Source organism: Rhagoletis zephyria, unplaced genomic scaffold, assembly GCF_001687245.7.
Source record: "Rhagoletis zephyria isolate East Lansing unplaced genomic scaffold, Rhagoletis_zephyria_1.1 Rzeph_scaffold_00253, whole genome shotgun sequence".
NCBI classification, from domain to species: Eukaryota; Metazoa; Arthropoda; class Insecta; order Diptera; family Tephritidae; genus Rhagoletis; species Rhagoletis zephyria.
The window spans coordinates 187594-209714 of record NW_016157337.1 but is presented as its reverse complement, the minus strand read 5'-3'; the positions used below and the strand labels follow the sequence as shown (position 1 = coordinate 209714).

The window sequence follows — 22121 nt, the reverse complement described above, 5'->3', positions numbered from 1 at the left end:
AAATTACCGTTATATGGGAGGTAGGCGTGGTTATTGTCCGATTTCGCCCATTTTCAATACCATTCTACACCCAAAAAAAGTTCACGTACCAAGTTTCATTAAGATATCTCAATTTTTACTCGAGTTATCGTGTGCACAGACGGACGGACGGACGGACGGACGGACGGACGGACGGACGGACAGACGGTCACCGCTTAATCGATTTCTCTTTTCATTCTGATCATTTATGTATACATTTGTCTATATCTATCTCGATTCGTTTTGCCTGTTACAAACAACCGTTATGTGAACAAAGTTATAATACCCTTGTGCACAAGTGCGCTCGGGTATAAAAAGGTTTTTTCTTAACAGCGGTCGTCCCTCGGCAGGCAATGGCAAACCTCCGAGTGTATTTCTGCCATGATAAACAGCTTCTCACAAAAAATACAATCGCCGTTCAGAGTCGGCGTAAAACTGTAGGTCCCTCCGCTTTGTGTGACAACATCAAGGCACACGCCACAAATCGGAGGAGAAGCTCGGCCAAACAGTAACGTATGTGTAAGCGCCAATCTATTATTATTATTATTAATCAAGTTTTAGAAAAGTATTTATATAATACATTATATCTAAAAAAATCAGGTATGCAGTTTTATAGGCCATTCAGTTTTAGTACAATAGTGTACGAATTTCAAATGTATAAACAATTCTCAAAAATTTTTTAGACATGTGAAATTTGCACATTATTATACTAAAACTGAATGGACTATAAAAATACATACATACCTGATTTTTTTTAGAAATCTTTGTTAAAAAAATTGCAATATTGCTGAAACTTTGCAAATTTTTCATAATTTTCGTACACAGTTGCTTTTGTATTAAAATTTTGACAAATGAAGTAAACGTTACGACTCTTTATTTTACATGTAATTATAACTTTGTTCACATAACGGTTGTTTGTAACAGGCAAAACGAATCGAGATAGATATAGACAAATGTATACATACATAAATGATCAGAATGAAAAGAGAAATCGATTAAGCGGTGACTGTCTGTCCGTCCGTCCGTCTGTGCACACGATAACTCGATTAAAAATTGAGATATCTTGACGAAACTTTGTACGTGCACTTCTTTCGGGCGTAGGACGGATGGTATTGAAAATGGGAAAAATCGGACAGGAACCACGCCTACCTCCCATATAACGGTAATTTACAGAAATACGAAAACTGCGATATTTTAGTAACTACTGAACATTATTCACTCAAAATTTAAATTTACAATAACCTTTAGACGACAAATGAGAATATTATAAGTTTTTAGAAAATGGGCGTAGCCACGCCTACTTATGGTTACATGTGTATATCTTGGTAACCCCTTTACCAATTTCTTCCAAACTTAGCACAGTTATTGGCCTTGATTCAACATGCCAAATGGCCGAAAATGTTTAAAATCGGACAATAACCACGCCCACATCCCATTTAATGGTAATTTGGAGAAATACGAAATCTTCGATAAATCAGTAAATATTAAAGCTAATTTATTCAAAATTGATGCTTGCAATAATTCTTTACCAAGAAATACGTTTATGATAAAATTTTGGAAAATGGGCGTGGCACCGCCCACTTATAATTACATATATGTATCTCGGTAACCGTTCTACCAATTTATACCAAACTTGGTACGGTTATTGTGCTTGCCACATAACCTTCAAAACCTTAAAAATTATTGAAATCGGACTAAAATTGAGGACGCTTTTCATATAACGGTAAATTTCAGAAATGCTTGAAGCTTCAATATATCGAAATTTAAGGACGCTAATTTGCTCAAAATTAATACGCCCCGGCTTACCATGTAGCGGTAGCTTTCAGAAAGGTGAAAATCATGTATTTAATACTTGCGCCGGGTATTTAATGTTCGGCTCCGCCCGAACTTAAACTTTCTTACTTGTTTTACGTTGTTTTTATTGTAAGGCTTACAGAACATAAGCTGTACTAAATTTTTGTATAGATTTAAAATTCTTTTTAATCGTGTGCTACAATTATGAAGGATCTATGGAAGCTATGGCTTCTCCGAAAAAAATAAAAATTAAAAGTGTAGTTGGAAGGCCGCAAATATCTTGAAATGGAATTGACCAATTAGTCCAATATTTTGGTGAATGAAAGGCAAAATATGTAGTTATCGATTGGCTTGTCTAAATTTTGTCCAGGCAAAATTCTATTTGTTTGGTCTTGGTTGACACTTTTCAGGAAGCACACATATGTAGCTCGGCTGTTGTCACCAATGCTTTCGAGTTTGCCTTTATAAGCTACAATAAAGGATACAACTACAAAACAAAAGGAAAAATAAACGCATTCCAATACAAACTATATAATTAAGAGATGACACATCTTTACAAAGGAAGTTAAAAGAGAATGTATATAACGCGTCAACAGAACCTTTGCGAACCATTTTGCTTATCAATTTTTATAGCAGAAGCACCTTTGTTAACTCTAATATACACAGCACCACGCAGAGTAAATACGGAAACCAATTTTGCAGCTCATCTTAACCGTATAGCCTCTTGCAATATCTTTTTTGTAGCAGCAGCCAGACTCTCAAACATAGAAAGTGTACCATCGAGACCAACAACATATATAGAGACTGCAGATTTAGTTCTCCTTCTGTAGTCGCTGAAAGCGCGGAGAGTACGGTTGCGATCAATTGGTGTATAGAATTTGATGATCACTACCAGTGTTGTCGCCGTTCAAAGAACTTTCTAACCAAGATTAGACGAAAAAGTTACCAAATGTAAGGAAAAATAACCAATTTTTTATTAGATTGACAATTCAGGTCATCACAAATTCTTTTATATAGTACCTTCACAAACCAAAGAAAATCGATTTTTATTTGCATTATTGAAAAGTATATCCTTTTAATGCTGTAATATGTAAATACATATTTTAAAAAAACAGTCTTCCCGTATTAGATGCATATGTATGAATGTTAGTATCTTCGTAAACATTACCAGACTCTAAATGACGTTTTTAAATACATAAGTACATAGGTACACAGTTTCCAACTTCTCTTCAAGAATCAATGTAATACCTAATCAGAACAACCACATTGTATATATTTTAAGATTAAGATTAAACTATTAAAAATAGGACTTATTGAACTATATCGTCGCTCAGCGCGAAATACCTCGTATACGCCAAACGTTGTACCGCGTATACTATAGTAAATAAATTTTACAAAAGCGCGAAAACCCGAATTTTTCAAAACTGTGGAATGGTATTTTCACTGAACCTACTTGTTATAAGATTATTATTATTAATCTTAACTTAAATAAATAAAGTAAGCAGTAATGGAAAAAGAATAACCAAATCCCTTTTTTATCGTACATACATGACGTGGTATTGGATTCCGCATATACGAAGTATTTATATATGTACTATCTAAGTCTGTATTCATTTGAAGTAGTCTTTAGCCGACCATGTGTATTATTTATTCTGTATATTATAAAACGAATACATACATATGTGAGTCATATTAATACATTCATTCCAAATATTCTTACTTGGTTTCGCTGCTGGGGCTGCCACTGCTGCTGCTACTCTCCTCAACCTCGACAGGTGTAGCTGGCCTATGTCAATTAAAAACTACAGTACATTTTAAAAAATTACCAAAACGGGAAAGATCTTACCAACTTCACAGGCAAGAAAAAGTTAACCAAAATTGGTTAAAAGTAACCAAAACGGCAACACTGATCACTACGCTGCTAGTGTTACTATTCACGCGATTGATACGGAAGATGTCTCTTATTTGCGTAACATGAAAATCAATGGACAATCACATGAGATTAAACGTGTTCTTTAAATTTTCTTCTTCGATAAACGGTATGCCAAAAACAACCGCGTCAGCAGCAACTTCGGGAGCAATTTTCTGAGCTTCCAATTTCTCAACAATAAGGCGCAGTTTCTCAACTTCGGTTTCACACCTCTGGTATTTTGTCTCCAAGGCAGTAATCCGCTAAGCAGAGTCATGCACTTTGGAGGTAAGCTTAACTAGTGCAGCCTCAACTTCGGTTATTTTGCCAGAGAGACTATCGAAAACAGACTAATTTCTCTGTCTGACACTGTATTTTCTCTTCAAGTTCACGAATTGCAATTAATATTGACGGCACAGCAGCGACACTCTCATCAAGTTTCAATGTTTTAGGCGAGGGGGAAACTTTACGTAAGCGTCTTTAAGGTGCAGAAGGGGGACACGGTGTCCTTGAACCAGATTCAACTGAATCGGTCTGGAACGATGTAATTTCCAATTAGATTTTTTTGGAGGGGTGTTCCCGAGTTAGAATACGTGAAATTCAAAATCGTGGCAAGTGCCGATTTAAAAAAGATAACTTTTTCGATTTTCGGCCGATATTTCGCATTTAAGTATAGTATAAATAAGACTATGTATGAGTAATTTTTTAAATATCGAGCTCGAACCGCTAAAATAACGTAAGCGACATTTTCTCAAAATTTTCTTTTTGATGCAGAAATATTCCTAGAGCATCCAGATGCATTTCGGCATAAAAAAATAAATAAGTTTTGAACAAAATGTCGCTTACGTTATTTTGGCGGTTAGGGCTCGATATGTATATATGTATAGCCTGTGGGGAATTTCGTAGTCGTCTACTACAATAGCCAACTTTTGGTCCACTTATAACAGCCTACTTTTACCAGGCTTCCAAAAAATTAACTATAAATACTTATTATTTGATAGGTGTTCTTTTATTAGTTAGTTGTTTTCACTTCATAATATAAACTTGTATTATCGTCCAGGGCCGGTACTAAATACGGGACGGCCCCCTCTAACCGTAAATATTTTTTAAAAATATTTAAACGAATTTCCGACGTTATCATCACATCCTTATTCAGTGCTTTTGAAACATACCAGGTATTTTCGTGTAGAAAGTTTTTTTTTATAGAAAAGCTTCGTCTAAAGGCATAATTTGTTTTGCTACACTGTTGTACGGATCAAGTGAATGCGTAAAATAGTTTTTATTGTTTTAGTCAAATGTGTTCCTTTAAGCTCAAAAGAACTGTATGCCAGAAACTCGTCTTCCATTGATCTCTGATTTCCCCCTGTTGTAAATAACCTCGAATCTTTATGAAGGTCGCACTACGATTTCGAGCTCAAAATATTTGATGAACCATGAATCATTACGATGACAACACTCAGACAACACGTGTTGACTTCACCTTTCTATGTTTCACATTAGGCCAGATTGGCGGTTGTTTTGACTTGCACGGAAATGACCTTACCACACTTGCATGTGTATCTAGGCATGCGCTTTCGCAATTATTAGATATTATAAAAGTTATGTGAATATTAAATAATCAAATTTAACTAAATTTTAAAATTTTTATCGTCCAACTAAATTTATGGAAAAATCCGGGCCCGTTGGGAAACAGCCCCACCTTCTGTCGAGCCTGCACATATATGTATAAATATGCATACAATCGACTTGTATATATGTAAATATATTCATCAAGAACGTTATCGAAAACCTACCTGAAAATCAAAAAAGTTACCGTTTTTGAAATCGGCACTTGCCATGACTTTGAACTTAACATATTCTAACACTGGAACACCCCCCTAAAATAGTCTAATCGGAAATTCCATCGTTCCAGACCGATTCAGTTGAATCCGATTCAAGGCCACCGTGGGGAGCTGGTGACATACCTTAGTAAATCCAAAAACAATAAACACAGGCATGAACAGAGTCAAGCGTAACGCTAGAGCTTAGTTTAAATAATTTTATAATTCACTCAGGTGAACCGCCGGCTCAATAGCAATAGGAAGATACCAACTTTGTATTTTATTTTATAGAAATACCACGTAAATTTACTGATGAAACGGAGCAAAAACACTATGCACGTCTGTACTCACGAATGTTCTACAATTAAAAAAATTGCTGGCGTATGCCGACGACATCGATATTATCGGTAAAAACAAGGGCTACGTCTGTTCTGCCTTCTCGGGATTATATAGAGAAGCAAAGCGAATGGGTCTGGTGGTGAGCGAGGACAAAACAAAGTATCTCCTGTGATCGCACAAACAGTCAGAGCATACGCGTCTTGGAACACACGTCACTGTTGTAAGTTACAAGTTCGAAAAAGTAGACGACTTCGTTTATTTATTTATTTATTTGTATAATCCAGAAACGCAAGATTTCACTTCTAAATAACTACATATAGATTTCATTTAATTATAACTTAAAGTTAGATTTCATTAAAGAACAGTTAATCGCACAAGAGTTTGAGAGCAAGTTAAATTCTTTCATAGCCCTTAGAATAGGAGATTTAGAAGCATCAGTTGTTCTTACTCGTTCCAGAAAAAAGATATCATGATTTCGAAGGCTCCTAATGGGAATATTGAAATGAATACGCTCAAGTAGATAAGGAGAATCAATCAAACCGCTTATTATATCAGATATAAATGTGAGCGAAAGAATAATTCGCCTACTATTTAATGATTTAAGGTTTATGAGTAGACGTCTAGAAATATAAGGAGGAATCGTATCCGAAAAATTTAAAGAATGGGGAACAAGGCGTACAACATTTTTCTGAACTCTCTCAAGTCTTTTGATATGACAATCAGCTTATTTTAGTTTCGATCGTACGAGAGAATTATATAGTAGTTTCAGGTCAGAGATTTCCTCTAGAGTTTTTAAACGATAGTTAATTATGTCATAAGAGGTATAAATAACACTTACAGGTCTGTTCTGCGCTGGTAACATAAATTTTGTAACCGGAAATTAAAGTTTCTGTCAATTTTTAAACCTTTTTCGCATTCTGTGCTCTCTTGTAACCGGTAAATTTGGTTACCATCTTATAAGCTGGTAACAAAATATTGCCCCGTGAAATATGCAATATAGGAATTTCCACAAATCTTCGTAGCTGAATTGCTGAATATTTTCCCTGCATTACCAACGTACCTAGAATCGCGGTGACAAGAAGTGGTAACATTTTTTGGTAATACAATTTTCCGGTCACAAAATCTTCGGTAACGTGCAGAATAGACCTGGTAGAGAAAGAGATATGAAAATGATATGTTTAAATTAAGATGCTTTTTAATACACTAGTAAGAAACATTATTAATATCAGATTGCAGCAGCTCCGCATCTAACTTACTTGTTATAGTAGCGAAAAACATTTGGGAACTAGCATTGACACCATTAATAATGTCAGCCTTGAAATCGAACGGAGAATCACTCTTGCCAACAAATGCTACTTTGGACTGAGTAGGCAATTGAGAAGTAAAGTCCTCTCTAATCCTACAAAGATCAGACTCCATAAGTCCGTCACTCATCATGCCTGTCTTGGTATATGGCGCGGAGGCATGGACAATGAAGACATCTGATGAAGCGGCTTTTGGAGTTTTCGAGAGAAAGATTTTGTGAAAGATTTACGGACCTTCATGCGCGGGTTATATGATCCCTGTTTAAGAATCGTATCTCCGCAATCAACAGTACTATCCGAGTTGATGATTACAACCAGAAGAAAAAGCCAGCAGCTATCCTTGAATCAATGCCAATAGATGCGGTGTCGATACGATGGACCAAATGTTGGGTACCTATTCCTGTTAACGTTCTACAAAACAGCTCCTAACCGTTCACTATGCCTAGAGAATTGATCACTACTTCTCAGTCCGATAGACGACGTTCATTTCTTAAACAATTGAGTACGCATTGCAAAAGTGCACATGTTACCTGCAACCCGAAGATACGTGCGGCTATGCAAGCATTTCGAGCAATAGTAAGTTTTCAAAAAACAACACAGACTAATATATTAGGAAATAGGTTCTTTCCCTAACAATCCGGACCGGATCCGGTAATCAGAGAATAAGCGAAAAGTTTGCTCTCAAAAATGGAACATAATCTAGAAGTACGGGAACGCAAAAAACCATATTTCGTGCCCAGAATTTGAGAAACAGGTGATTCGCGTTGTCTTTGTTTTTGTCAGTTAAACGCAAACTCTTGCAAATTGAATTTTTTTTCACAAATTTGATTTTAAGAATATAAAGATTGAAAATACATTCACTATTCCTTAAACAGCTGCTATGCACTTTGACGCTTTATCCATTTTTCCCCGGGCTATTTCGGACAGGAAGAAGAAGACACTTACGATCCAATACGTTCCAATTTTCGCTTTCTATTACCCATTTTGTTGAGTACGGGAATGATTTCTGGGCTATTTTGGGCACCCGCGGGTTCCCACGTTGCGTACGGGAAAGAACCTAATATTTCTTATCCTTTCCTTATTTATAGATAACTCCCTTGAAAACAGATGCTGCACCTCCATTGACCCCACGATGTAGTCGTCCTTTTTGTCGTTTGTGCCGGGGAAAGTCAAGCAAACAACGCAAAACTGCTTACATATATTTTGTTTGTCGAAATCCTGTGTGCGCTAAATATTCTGCTTCTCTAAAGAAATGTGATACATGCAGCCCTACAGATGCAATGTCGCTGAATTAGTAACAATAAACTAAATTCAAAACTTAAATTATTTTACTCTATTTCCTTAGCTCTTAGATAAGGTTACTAATGGTGATTTCGTGTCTTCCAAAAAATGTTGCCCTTCCCCGGTGCAAAATGTGTATGATGTTACATTCAACCCAGTAAAAGGCATATTTTTGCCTTCTTGTCTTTGTCTAGCTCACGCTTTTCATAATACATATTGGCCCGTAGTTATAGACAAGTTAGAGGCAGGTTTTAACATTTAAGACTGTATATTAAGATAAACACAGTTCTAACACTGTCATAGTCAACTTAAAAGACCTTTTAACTTAAAAAAAAAATCTTAAAAGCGTACTCTAAGTAGACGTATTCCTGTCAAAATTTGCGGAGGAAATCCAAAAGTGGTCCTAATTTGAAGAATATCCTTCCCAATCAAAGGGCACATCTCTGTCAAATCCTGCGGCGATCATCGCTATCCTGACTTGCTTACAGGCTTCTTTTTTCTTTATTATCATTGGTCTTGTCCTCAATGACGTTGATGTGAGTATTTATACATTCCCGCAAGCAGGTCTTTTCAGCAGCAGTCCAATTAACTTCACGAATTCTTTTCACTTCCTTTAAAAATTAAATCATTTACGTTAATAAATTATATTTTACAAAAATTTGTTATTTACTTACAGTTTGCTGCGCCATTTTCAAAATTATTAATAATAGTCAGTTGACACAGGGTGAACTTGCTAAAATAACAAAGTTTTCCTAATGCCGATTGGTTACTTTTTTCATTTTATATTAATGGCCCTGTTTTGTGTCAATCTAGCAAAAACCTGCCTCTAACATGTCTATAACTGATTAAAACTTAAAGCCTGCTCTAAACTTAAAGATTAATTTTAACTAGAAGTGGTTTTAACTTTCGACTATAACTACGGGCCATTATTTCTTTTTTTCTAAAACCTGCATCTTTTATATTATGCATCTACCCACATATAAATATCCACCCCTATTCTGCAACATTATACTGAATATATGATAGTAATAATACTATCTGAGTAAAAAATTATAATTACACGCATGGCACGCCATATGGAGGGTTCCTGGGGACCCTGTCGCGCGTTGACCGTGGAAAAAGTTGTCGGGCCTCCGAGGCTTAAACCAAAAGCGTACCTCCCAAATAAACCCTCACGTTAAGGTCATGAAGAAGGTGGAAAGAACTTCAACATTAGCTTATCTGATAATTGAGTTTCAAAGTGAAATGAAAATGTTTAAATAGCATGCATTTAATGTTATAAATCAGTACAATGCTTATTGGTTAGTATACCTTTTTCAAACAATTTCTAAACTTATTTAATCCTTTTTCTTACTCTTAAAAATGTGATATTCTGGAAAATACTTTACAAAAGTGCAAAAATAAGAAAAAATAATAATTTTTGAAGAGCGTGAAGGCAGTTTCGTATTCTGCACAAATTTTCAGTAATCGATTTGAGGGGATAAATTTATCAATCTTAAAAAAAAAATTTAAAAAAAAAATGCCTGCCATGTACACTTAGTTAGGAACTTACCCATATACATAATTCGAAATTGTTATTTCAAAAACTAGTTTAGAACTCCGTTGTAAAAACGTTTAAAAAATATCGACTTATAAACGGCTTACTTCAATATTATTGCGTTGTAGAAAGCACCCCTGTGCACTAGGCTACGAAAGGAGTTTGAATCACTTCAATTCCGTCTTTGATTTTTCTCCTCGAATCGAGTTCTATTCGACTTCGGTACGGTGAACTCGTCTAGGGGCGAACTCGAAAATCCATAAAAAAAATCAATGCGAGATTTGAGCCACCTCTAACCTGTACCCATTTATACTAAAATTTAATGAGCAATAAAAGTGCTTCCCGTTTTTCTTTAATTCTGGTTTAAAATTTTGAGAAAAGCTTGTAAATTTATTTTTTATTATTCCATGACGTTTTAAGGTTGAATTTATTAGGGTTTTGTTTCGGAAGTCTGCCATATTTAAATAATGTGCTAAATACATATGTAGATATGTATGTACACATATATATGTACGTGCATATGTATGTATGTACGTGTAAAGACACATGGATGTTTCTTTTTTCAATTGTTAAAGTATCTTTGATGAGCAATCATCTAAAAACCCCTTTGCATAAAATATTTATGTCCGCTTGTTTTTATGCATATACACATGTACATATGTAAATGCGTTTGTAGAATTTATGCAAACACATTAGCAGCTTCAAATGGCCAGTGGCGCTGGCACGTGACCTCAAAACAATTACGCACCTTCGCATGCAAACTCGTATAAAATCAGCATGCCTATTTAGACACTGTCAAACGTTCTGTCCAGCGTTCGGACTACTAAAACTCGATTCGGGAGTAAATAACTCGAAAAGCGGAGCAAAAATTTAATTTTCGGAGCAGATTAACATTTTTTTTATTAAATAGTAAAAAGAAAAATTGTTACGTCTTTAGGTACTTTTTCAATTAATAAAATTGTTTTCTATACTAACGATTAACTACTGGTTCGACGAGGAGTGTCAAGAAGCTGCAGAGAAAAAAGATGCCGCCTACAGGGCCACGCTGCGATCGGGCGCAACGCGAGTCATGTGGGACCGATATAGGGAGCTGAAGAGAGAAGCGAGACGTATTTGCCGCAATAAGAAGAGAGGCCGAAATACGTGAGTGCGAAGAGCTTGAAATGCTGGCCGACAGGAAGAATGCCCGAAAATTTTACCAGATAGTTGGGCGACTTACGGAAGGTTTCAAGACCAGGGCGTACTCCAATAAGAACAAGGCGACTTAGTTACCCATTAGGCCGGGTCGAAAATCTAATTTTTCTCAAATCCCTTGGTAATAGTGAAAATACATTGTATCATGAAGTCAACAACAAGCCTGCAAAATATTAGTCTTTTATTTTAATTGTAAGAGCCCGCGCATCGACCGCCAATTGACCCACAGCACACTAGTCGAATAAGACCAATTCTTGTTAAAAATTCTGGGTTCAGCAAAAGTGTTTGGTGCATATTATTAGATAATGAATCCTTTAACGCAAAGATAAAGCCAAATATCATACTCGCAGCTGCTTTGTTTAGCGTTAATCTCAAACTTATCTGTTTTTCAACCAAATTGTAATTGATTTGTTGATAATTGCACCGGCCTATAGTCAAAAGATGTAAAAAACAGCATTAATATTGCTGGTGTGCATTTAAGTCGCTGGTACCAAATATTTTAATATTTTTTTAATATTAGCTACAGTTTGCGACTTTTTGCAAATTTAGGAACAGTATCGGTAGCTTTAATAGACAAGCCATTATTTTCCATCATCGTGGAAAAATTTTGTTTATAAAATGAGTATGGAGACACTGAACAGGCACAACTTCTAGACACACTTATTAGTTTACTTATGTTTATGCATACAATATAAAAATTGCAAATATAGGAAAATTACAAAAAATTTTGTTCAACATTTTTTTATTTTAAAATAATTTGTTTATAATCTGAACGATTTTCATAATATTATTATCATAAATCAGAAACAGTAAGTCTCGCCTTCAATTCGGTAGTTATTACGTACCGATCGAGTAACATTTACTAAAGTTATATCGAAAAAATTAAGTGGGTCTCGAATTTTTCTGAAAAAATTTCTCTTCACTTGTATAAATAACTTTTAAATGATAGAACCTGAATACAGAAAAGTGTGCCAGGGTGTGACTTTTTTCGTTCAAGCTGAATGCAAAGCAATATCCTCCAATTGGGAGTCCTCAAAAGGATTCCCCAGGATAGATTAAAGACTATTGCATTTACCAACTGTCACTTTTTCACATAACGAAATTAACTAAAATATTTATGTATATCTAATTACTTATTGCACGTCCCCTACTTTCATATGACCGCAAATTTAGTAACCGCGAAAAATGTGCTTCTTCGGTGACTAATGAAACCAGTCCGCACCAATTTTCAAGACTGCATAAATGGACTTAAATTGGGCCTTTCTCACCCTAATTGTATTATGTTAATGTATGTAAATACTTATATGTTTGAATTTACTATTAACTTATGAAACGATTCCTAATCTTTGACAATACATGTTTGACTTCATTAACTACAATCTTGAAAACTGACCAAATCGGCGTGACCAAGTCAATGGTCCTTTTAATATTATATAAACATCCGAAAACATTAAACTTTTTAAATAAATCTCGTCTCACTTTTTTGTATTTTTCACTTGGTTGCTGAAGTAGGGAAGAATGGAAAACTCATAAGGAAAATTTATAGCTTTTGTAAGTTTTATCTTAGTATCTTAAAAACTTGTAGACTTATTGAAAAATGATAAATGAACGTGAGGTACCAATTTTAATAACCCTTAATTTGATATATCGTCCTGTTTATAACAATTAACACATTCCATGGATATTACAAGCCAAAGTTTCATTTTCAAAATTCATACACAAAATTCATACAAAATTCATGGCTTATACCTAAGATATGATAATATTACTATTACAAAACGGTCAAATGCCTTAACAAAGCTGTTGGAGCTGACAGCTTTCCAGCTGAGCTATTCAAGTACGGCGGCGAGGAGTTGATAAGGTGCACGCATCAACTATTATGCAGAATATGGTCAGATGAACGCATGCCCGACGACGGGAATTTAATTGTGCTCTGCTCAATCCACAAGAAAGGCGACCCCGTCATTCGCGCCAACTACCGCGGGATCAGCCTTCTAAGCATAGGTTACAAGGTCTTATCGAGCGTATTGTGTGAAGTCAGTGTTACCGTTGTGCGACTAAAGTGCAAATGGACAATTTTTGGAGATCGATGCGCCTTGACACCGACTTTTTAAAAGTAGCCTTATTCTGAAACTTTTCTTAAGAATCCCGCGACTTTTTCCCCTTTTCTTTGATTTTGATAATTTTTTCATAAAGTTTATATTTTTTTGTATGTTTAAAAATGTTTTCAGTATTTACTTTTCAAAGGCTCTTAAAATTTACACCTCTGACAATATTTTGACTGATTTCAACCTTTTAATTTTGTCAAAATTTTTTGCGAAAAAATCTCTAGAAGTAGCATTGAATTAATGCACCATTTTTGTAGCTTAGCATTTCCCCAAGCTATTACTGTTAAATTTATTTTCGTGGCTTCTGGCGCAAACAAATAATCTGCGATAATTTATATACAAACTTAAAAGGTTAAACTTTGTTATAATAACACTGTGAGACAAATGGTAGGGGTCAGTGATCGGGAAGGGTTCAAACTACCGGGGAAAGTTATATCGGTAAAAGAGAAGTTATACGTGTCCCGGCGTTTCGCTGGGTCACGTCTAGGAATCGAGATATATCGATTTGAAGTTAGTAACTATCATATAGGGGAAATTGTCACCTTTGGTGGTCTTTTTTTTGACATAACTCGAGAACCACTAGTCCGATTTTGCTCAAACAAATTTAAAAAAATTAAAAATTACAATTCCTTTAATCTGTTCATATAACGTTTTTCTATATAATCAACAGTTTTGCCGGTAAAAATAAATGTATGAAGAAAAAAAATATTTTTTGCTTAAAATATATTTTACCGGCAAAACTGTTGAGTATATAGAAAAACGTTATATTAACAGATTAAAGGAATTGTAATTTTTAATTTTTTTAAATTTGGTTGAGCAAAATCGGACTAGTGCTTCTCGAGTTATGTCAAAAAAAAGACCACCAAAGGTGACAATTCCCCATATATGATAGTTACTAACTTCAAATCGATATATCTCGATTCCTAGACGTGACCCAGCGAAACGCCGGGCCACGTATAACTGGTTTTTGACCGATATAACATTTCCCGTTGGTTTCATCCCATCCCGATTTTGACTGTCGCATAGTGTAATTGTTGTCTACTAATGATCCGTTTGTGTGACTGAAGTATTATATTGATGTAAAGACAGTTTTTAATAGCAATTTTATTTTCATAATAAATGCATATTGCTTCTTTTTTATCAAAAAATAGATGAAATAAAGCCGACTATAAAGTTAGATGCAGCGTTTTGACGGATTTATCATTGAGAATTATGTCTTAAAGCTATAACTTAGCTTAGAGTGGATTTTATTTTGACTATAAATATAAGCTTCGAAAGGAAAAATAATGAAAATCGATGTATGTATACATGGTACAAAAAATTTGAATTACTTTTTTTCGGCTGTGACACTTTTTTGAGACTTTCGAAAATTTTTCAGCGGTAACACTGTGTGAAATACTGAATCCCACATGAACTGATTGGGACTTATCAGTGTGGCTTTAGACCTGGAAAATCCACCATAGACCAGGTGTTCACAAAACGCCAAATCTTGGAAAACAGCCGCTTTCGATAGTACTAAAAAGAGTTGCCTATACACCGCGATGTCTGAATTTGGCAACCCCGAGAAACTGATACGGCTGTGTAAATGACGTTGAGCAATACACCAGCTCCCTCAGAATTGGGAAAGACCTCTCCGAGCCGTTCGCCACCAAGCGGGGTTTCGGAAAGGGTGACTAACTTTCATGCGATTTCTTTAATCTGATGTTGGAGAAGATAATAAGAGGTGCAAGTCAGAACCACTCAAGAACAATTTACTACAATTACTGTAATTTTTGGCATACGCCGATGACATCGACATCATCGGAAACAAAAACCGCGAAGTCTGTTGTGTCTTTTCCAAGTTGGAAAAGGAAGCAAAGCGAGTTGGTCTGGTGGTAAACAAGGACAAGGCGAATTATATCCTGTCATCAAACAAACAGTCAGCGCCTTGTTACCCACGTCACTGTTGACAGTTATAATTTCGAGAAAGTGGAGAATTTCGTTTACTTGGAAACCAGCATTAACACCGATAATAATGTCAGCATGGAAATCCAACGCAGAATCACTCTTGCCAACAAGTGCTACTTTAGACTGAGTAGGCAATTCAGGAGTAGAGTCCTCTCTCGACGTACGAAAACCACACTCTATAAGTCAGTCATCATGCACGTGCTGGTAAATGCGCAGAAGCATGGACAATGGCAACATCCGATGAGGTGGCTCTTGGAATATTTGAGAGAAAGATTTTACGGGCCTTTACGCATTGGCGACGGCGAGTACCGCATACGATGGAACGATGAGCTGTATCAGCTTAACAGCGACATGGACATAGTGCAGTGAATTAAAGTACAGCCGCACCAATGGCTTGGCCATGTACTTCGAATGGACACCGACGCTCCATTTCTGAAAGTATTCAAATCGGAACCCGCTGGTGGTATCAGAGAAAGAGTGAGGCCCCCACTGCGATGGAAAGACCAGGTGGAGAAGGACTTGGCTTCACCTGGCATTTCCAATTGGTGTCTGTTCGCACAGAAGAGAAACGACTTGCGTGCTTTGTTGAACTCGGCCAAAATCGCTTAGGCAGTTACAGCAAACGATGCATCGATGTTTTCAAAACATACGATACGTCGTCAATACACCGACTATAAAAGTGAAAATTAGCGACATCGTTCATTCATTCCGTTCGTACTCTGCCGAACGACCAGTGCCAAGCGAGAGCTTTTTCCCGGAAGCTGGTGCAACCGTTACCTACTCAGGATATAAATAAGCTTTGAGGACTAGATTAGCAAAGCTTATTTTCTGAACTCTATTTCATATTTTTATATTCAAATAGATACGATTTATTAATATAATAAAAAGCGCAAAAAGCCGACAGAAAAAAAAATCATTAAAAATCAAAGCGATATTTTAGCCACTTAAAGCTTTCACTTGTTTTACTAGAATTACATAACCGATGTACCAGCATACCCCCCTTTTTCTAAAGATTCAGATTAAAAAGTTCAAAACTAAGATGAAAATGTTTTGAATTTATAAATTCTGTATATAGTTTGAAAGTTTGACTTATGTGGTTTTAATTAAAGCATGAATCATATTCTTATAAACAAATAAGCATATTTGTTTGAAAAATATTGTAAATATTTAACAAAAAACACCATTCACCCGCTTTTGATCGACAGCGTATATTAAAATGTGAATTTTTTAATTTTTAAATTAATTTTACTAAACCGCTGGGATAGGTAGCCTTTGATTTTAAGGTACGTCGTGGTTACATATTTAATTACTTCAATTTGTAGCGAATATGGGAATCTAGTTCTTTTGAGCTTAAAAAAATACCGATGTATCGTTTTTATAACCGCGTTTTTTAACATCGATGGAAACATTGATGTTTTCAAACATCATACATACATATAAGTATATACATATGTATGTATATGTATTACAGGTAGTTTTTCAATTCATCACATTGTGTTTACATTGTAATTGTAAATTATTAGACGGCGTATAAATTTCTGAACTTTGGTTTAACTTTCAACTGTTTCGACTTTAAGCCTGTTCCTGTATTTATTTTTAATGAGATTAACCTCTGAAATTTTTCTTTCTTCAGCTGTGCGGTAAAATAGCTAATGTTAGCATATACTCTGCCAAGTTGCTAAACAATCACCTCTCCAACACATTTATCTGTTCCTTAATCAAACCCCTGCTTTGGGAAATAAAGAAGGAATGATAAGGCGCAAAAGAGACAATTTATGTTACACCTTGCTATACAAAACCTTGGCCACAGAAGGTATGGAGCAAAAATTTAAGAAGTTGCAATATTATTTTTAATAAATTCTTAATGTGAATCAAAAAACGAAAAAATCGGAGCATATTTTAGGTCAAGCGGAGTAGGTAGTAGATTTTAAATTTGAAAAAGAAATCGGAGTAAATCTACTCCGATCGGAGCCAAGTCCGGACGCTGGTTTTGTCAAAACTTAAGCTTACATACAATTCATATAGACATATATGCATGTGTATGTACATATGTATATCTATGACATACCTTGCAGCCTCAATACCTATGACATTTTTTTGTCAAGCCGCGCATGCAGATCCCTGGGTGTGTTCACTTGGAATCTTATCAACCCGTCATTATAAGTGCTGCGTGCGGTTAACACATTCCTATTTCATTTATTTTCCAATTACAGCGGTGCAAAATGAGCGACAGCCGCGAAACACAGCTACTATTCGTCCTGAGACGCTGCGGGAGATGGAACACGGACGAGCTTTGCGGGAAGCGGCCGTTGCTGTAGGAGTGTTTGGGTAAGAAGTTTACGTTTGCATAAACTAGCGCGTATGTATATGCCTATGTTAATTTGTATGTATGCACACGGAAATAGTAGAGAATGTCACTTCCAATTGCCCGATAACAGCATTTAATTGTATTCTTTCTATTCTAGACCACCCGTGTTATTGTCTCCACCTTGCTATGGTTCTGGGCTGTTACCACCTCCTAGTAAATTTATTTTTTGTAATAAAATCTGTTGAAAATGTTTTTAATTTAGCATGGGTTTTCCAGCGATTTCCGGTATTCCCACAAATCGTCGACTACATCACAATCACATTTCGAAGGCCATACAACTTTCGTCAAATGTATCACACGCAGGCAGCTTTTCTGTTTTTAATAATAATCTACAATTTTCAAAAGAGAATTCCTATACTACGTCAATGGATCTCTCGAATGGAACAGTCTCTGTGTCTACGAACTCAAGTAGTACGAATTCTATAGATCCGAGTTCCCCCATATCAGATGCAGGTAATTACAATCACATGTTGATACTTATTTATACATTCATATTGTACTCGTATGTACTACATATGTACATATGTATGTAGTTAATTATGTTATTGTTACGCGAATAGTTATCTCACAACATTAACTTAGCTGTATTTGCCTGCCTGATATTTTTAATAGAGTTCAATCACTGAATACCAATGAAATAAAGGGTCAGGTGGTAACGCAACCCGTAGTACTACTACAAAGGCTTGAACACGCTTATTCATGGACTATGTATCTAGAAATGTCTTACTTTCGCAACATAGCTCCAATTGGGCATTTAGCCACGTTTTTGAATGCTGGACACCTCCATCAATTATAGTTTTGGACTGGCTTTCCAATAAGGGCGTTGGTTAAAGGGACGGTGGGCGAACGAGGACTGGGCATGAACCGCCATTCACAAAAATGCAACCGCCGACCACCTAGGCCAACTGCAGGTCCCTAGGGACCCTTTAGAAAAATGGACAAAAATCACTACCTGCACTTGCGTTTACGCCTATTTTTAGCAAAGGAAAGCACTCATTGACTTGTATCAAAACGCAGGAAATACTTGGAATTGTACTAAAATGTATAATTTAATTGTTTAAGTTTATGTTAGCGATAATAACAACAATATGTAAAAAAATCACATAATCGATGCGATTTGCAGCTAATAGTTATTAACGTTGAACTGTCAAATGACCGAATGAAAAAGAGGCGGGTGGTTAACCCAACAAGCAATTATCCACAGTATTTTTGCGAAGAAGTTTGAGCGTAAGCGGCCTTCGGCCGCGCTTAAGTATTATAACCCTTACTAAGTAGAATTCTCCTTTCTGTGTTGCGAAATAAAGGGGGCCGAAACCGCTTACGCCATCCACGGTATTTTTGTACATAACTACTTTCTGCCACGCCCCCTCCCCTTCCGCCCACCACCCCTTTAACCAACGCCTTTATTGGAGAGTTTCCCCATAGTTTTTTTAAGTAATGCCACAATAAGGCACTTACGTACTGACTCAAACTCATTTAAACTAAATACAAACTAATTTTAATATACAACACATATGTACATACATATGAGTCGCGACATTACCAGTTTTTCTCTTCGTTTCTTCAATTGATCGACTGCTCCCAAAAAGCTGAATTACAAAAATTGTGTGTTTATGAGCATGTATTATTGCGCGGAGTCGTAATCTCAGGTAAAATTCTTTACCTTCAGGCCTCTCGGGTTATCGTCATTCTCAAGACTTCATAAAGACCTACATACATAAAGTTGGAATTGTAGTAGAATTTTGGAATAAAATGATAAAATTATGAAATTTTTGTAGCCACATCTGAAACCCGCACCAAACTGGGTACGAACATGGCTTAAACTACGAAACCTGTTGAAAATTTTTTAAATCGTACAATAACCCCGCCCACCTCCCATAAAATTGTAATTTATAGAGATACGAAGTTTCCGATAAAGAAGTAACTACCGCAGCAATTTCAATGAATAATTTAAATAAATAAATAAATTTTTTACAGCTATCAGGTGATTAAAAATTGTTTATCCGGCAAGGCTAGTGAAAAATTTAACAGCAAGCATTAGCTTTGTTTCTTTACTTTTCTAGCCGATAATTATCAATAAGAAGAAGAATTTAAAAATAGATAGAATTACGCTCACAGAGGGCGATATAAAGCAATAGTTAATAAACGCAAACTAGCAGAAATATCAAAAGTATTCACAAATACATTTTGCAATACATCCTCAATATTTAATGAACCGCACATTTTTATTTACAAAACCTCTAAACACAGAATTTTGCCTTCCTGGCTTTAGCTGAGGCAAAGGCTTTGATGATAGCAGCGAAGTCGAGTTTCCTTGCTAACACACATAACGTGGCCCAATCCTGAAACTCGACTCTGGGTTGAACAAGAACGATGATAGTTTTTATGTCCTTAATATAACATTGAAGGATCGCTCGGCGGATACTAGCAATGTGCAGATCATTCGCAAAGCGATACAGGTGTTTGGGTACATTGTGTCTAAATTTTTAGCTGTGATGGCATTTAAAAGGTCAAATGGAGATAATCCTTAGAATTTTCAGCAAAATTCGCCCTATAAACAGTTTTAAGTGCATCATTTCATTTTAAATCTCGTCGGACATATCGCAAATAACTGTTTGCACATTTTTCGAATGCTGTCTGCTCACCAGGCATGCCGACTCTATTCAAAAATTCATATCCTTTCTCATAGTTTTGTGCCCCTAGATAGAAAGGCTTAAAAAAGTGGATGATTTCAAAGAGTTTAACTGAACTTATAAATTGCACAAAATTAAATAATATTTCACTTGTTTTGTGATTTGCGATTTATCAACATCTTATGAAATATACTCTGGAGTCTGAGCAGGGGTCCCCTTGAGAACTCCGGGACAGGGGGAAAAAGCCCCCATGGCCTTTTTGTTTAGCTCCCCATGGTGTGTTAGCGCTGCCAAATTAGAGCACAAAATCATGGGATGCTCTGATTGGCTGGATGCTGAGTCTCATTTCATGTAATCTGTGTCTGTGTATATCAGCCAGGGATGGAATTTCAAAATTTCTAATTGTACCTAATGGACTGCGAAAATAGTGCCGAAAAAGAGATGGAAGTACCACAAAGTTAAAATTGCTTCCTTTTAAGGCTTTTTAGAACAATATATTTTCAGAAATATTAAGTACGCGGAAATAATATAATAATTATTAACTAATTGAATTATACTGTTCGGCAGTCGGCTGGGGAATTGATGAAGCCAAATTTTTCTAAAAGTCTGGATTGTATATAGAAAAGTAATTTCTCAGTTTTCTCAGGTTGGCGATTTTAAACGTTTTTTTTTCAATGTGAAGTTGGTGGTTGCAGAGCAGCATTTAAAATAAGTAAAAGTGGAAAATGCAAATATTTATACCATCAATAGGAATCTGAAACTGCCGTTTCATTTTTACCAAAAAGCGTTTCTTTTTACCAAAAACGCCGCGGCTGTTGGAGCATTTTGGTGCAAATAAACATGAAGAAACATTGTTTAGAAACGTCGTTGAGAAACTTTGTTTGCACTTTTCCTTCATGTTCCTTCCATATTCCTCTCCCCCCTTCCCCAAATCCGGGCTGCGCCACTGATATATATGTATGTATGTACATTAGGGTGCCCATCGAATATTCTTCTTTTTGGAAATTTCAAAACCCCTTACCCTAATTTTATTCGTTTTTATGAGAAATATCATTGCTTATTCTTATAGATTTTTCAAAGGTCATTTAGAGGCCGCGACTAGTCGATTTATGTCAGAAAATGGGATTTTGTAGGTTTATGAGTTTTTGAATAACTATTTTTGATTAGATTTCAAAGATCGAATATGATCTGAGAAGAGGATGTATAGGCCTTTAAAATGATATATAATAATCGATTGCCGGACTAGGGTTGTTGGGATTTTTTATCGGGTAAATTACAAAAATACCCATATTTCTCTTAATTTTTTAAATTTTGACCATGGATAATTTCTACAATTTCAAAATATGAAGTACTATCTAAAATTAAATATATTTTCAAATAAACTGATACCTTACTTATTGAAATCGCATAAAAATTGTCTAATTTAGGCGACTTTTCTTAACCCATTTACGCCCAAGCAAAAACGGTTGGAATATTATTATATCTAATTTTATTTATGTGATCATAAAAGCCATTTTAAACAAACTAAGGAATTAAAATTAACGAAAGAAGCTCAAAAGTTAACTTTTGGGAGTGTACTTTTTTTAGTACAGCGGGCACTTATGTATGTGTGTTAATTTTTAAAATATTACTTGACAAGGCATAACGTTTTTTTGCATCCCGTACATTGCCATATTATAACCTCATGACACAAAACACAGTTTAGCTGCTTAGGTAACTAGCCTGGGTTATGTCCGTTATGCCTTGGGTTTGGATCTGCTACAATAGAACCGGATGGGTAGTTTTATTCGAACAATGTGTCTTCTAATAGCTAATTGGTCGAAAATAATCTTCGCTCGACAAAACTTGTCGACTCCACCGGTTAGATAT

The 22121-nt window shown here is 35.7% G+C and overlaps 1 protein-coding gene across 1 annotated transcript in view; it reads left to right on the top strand.

The window, feature by feature from the left end:
• Positions 1 to 22121, top strand: part of Hr51 (photoreceptor-specific nuclear hormone receptor 51) — a 301348-nt gene that overhangs the window by 126891 nt on the left and 152336 nt on the right. Inside the window, exons 3-5 of the mRNA XM_017609752.1 lie at positions 17465 to 17579; positions 17717 to 17772; positions 17836 to 18072. Coding sequence (XP_017465241.1) covers positions 17465 to 17579; positions 17717 to 17772; positions 17836 to 18072 — 408 coding nt within the window. The remainder of the gene's footprint in view (positions 1 to 17464; positions 17580 to 17716; positions 17773 to 17835; positions 18073 to 22121) is intronic.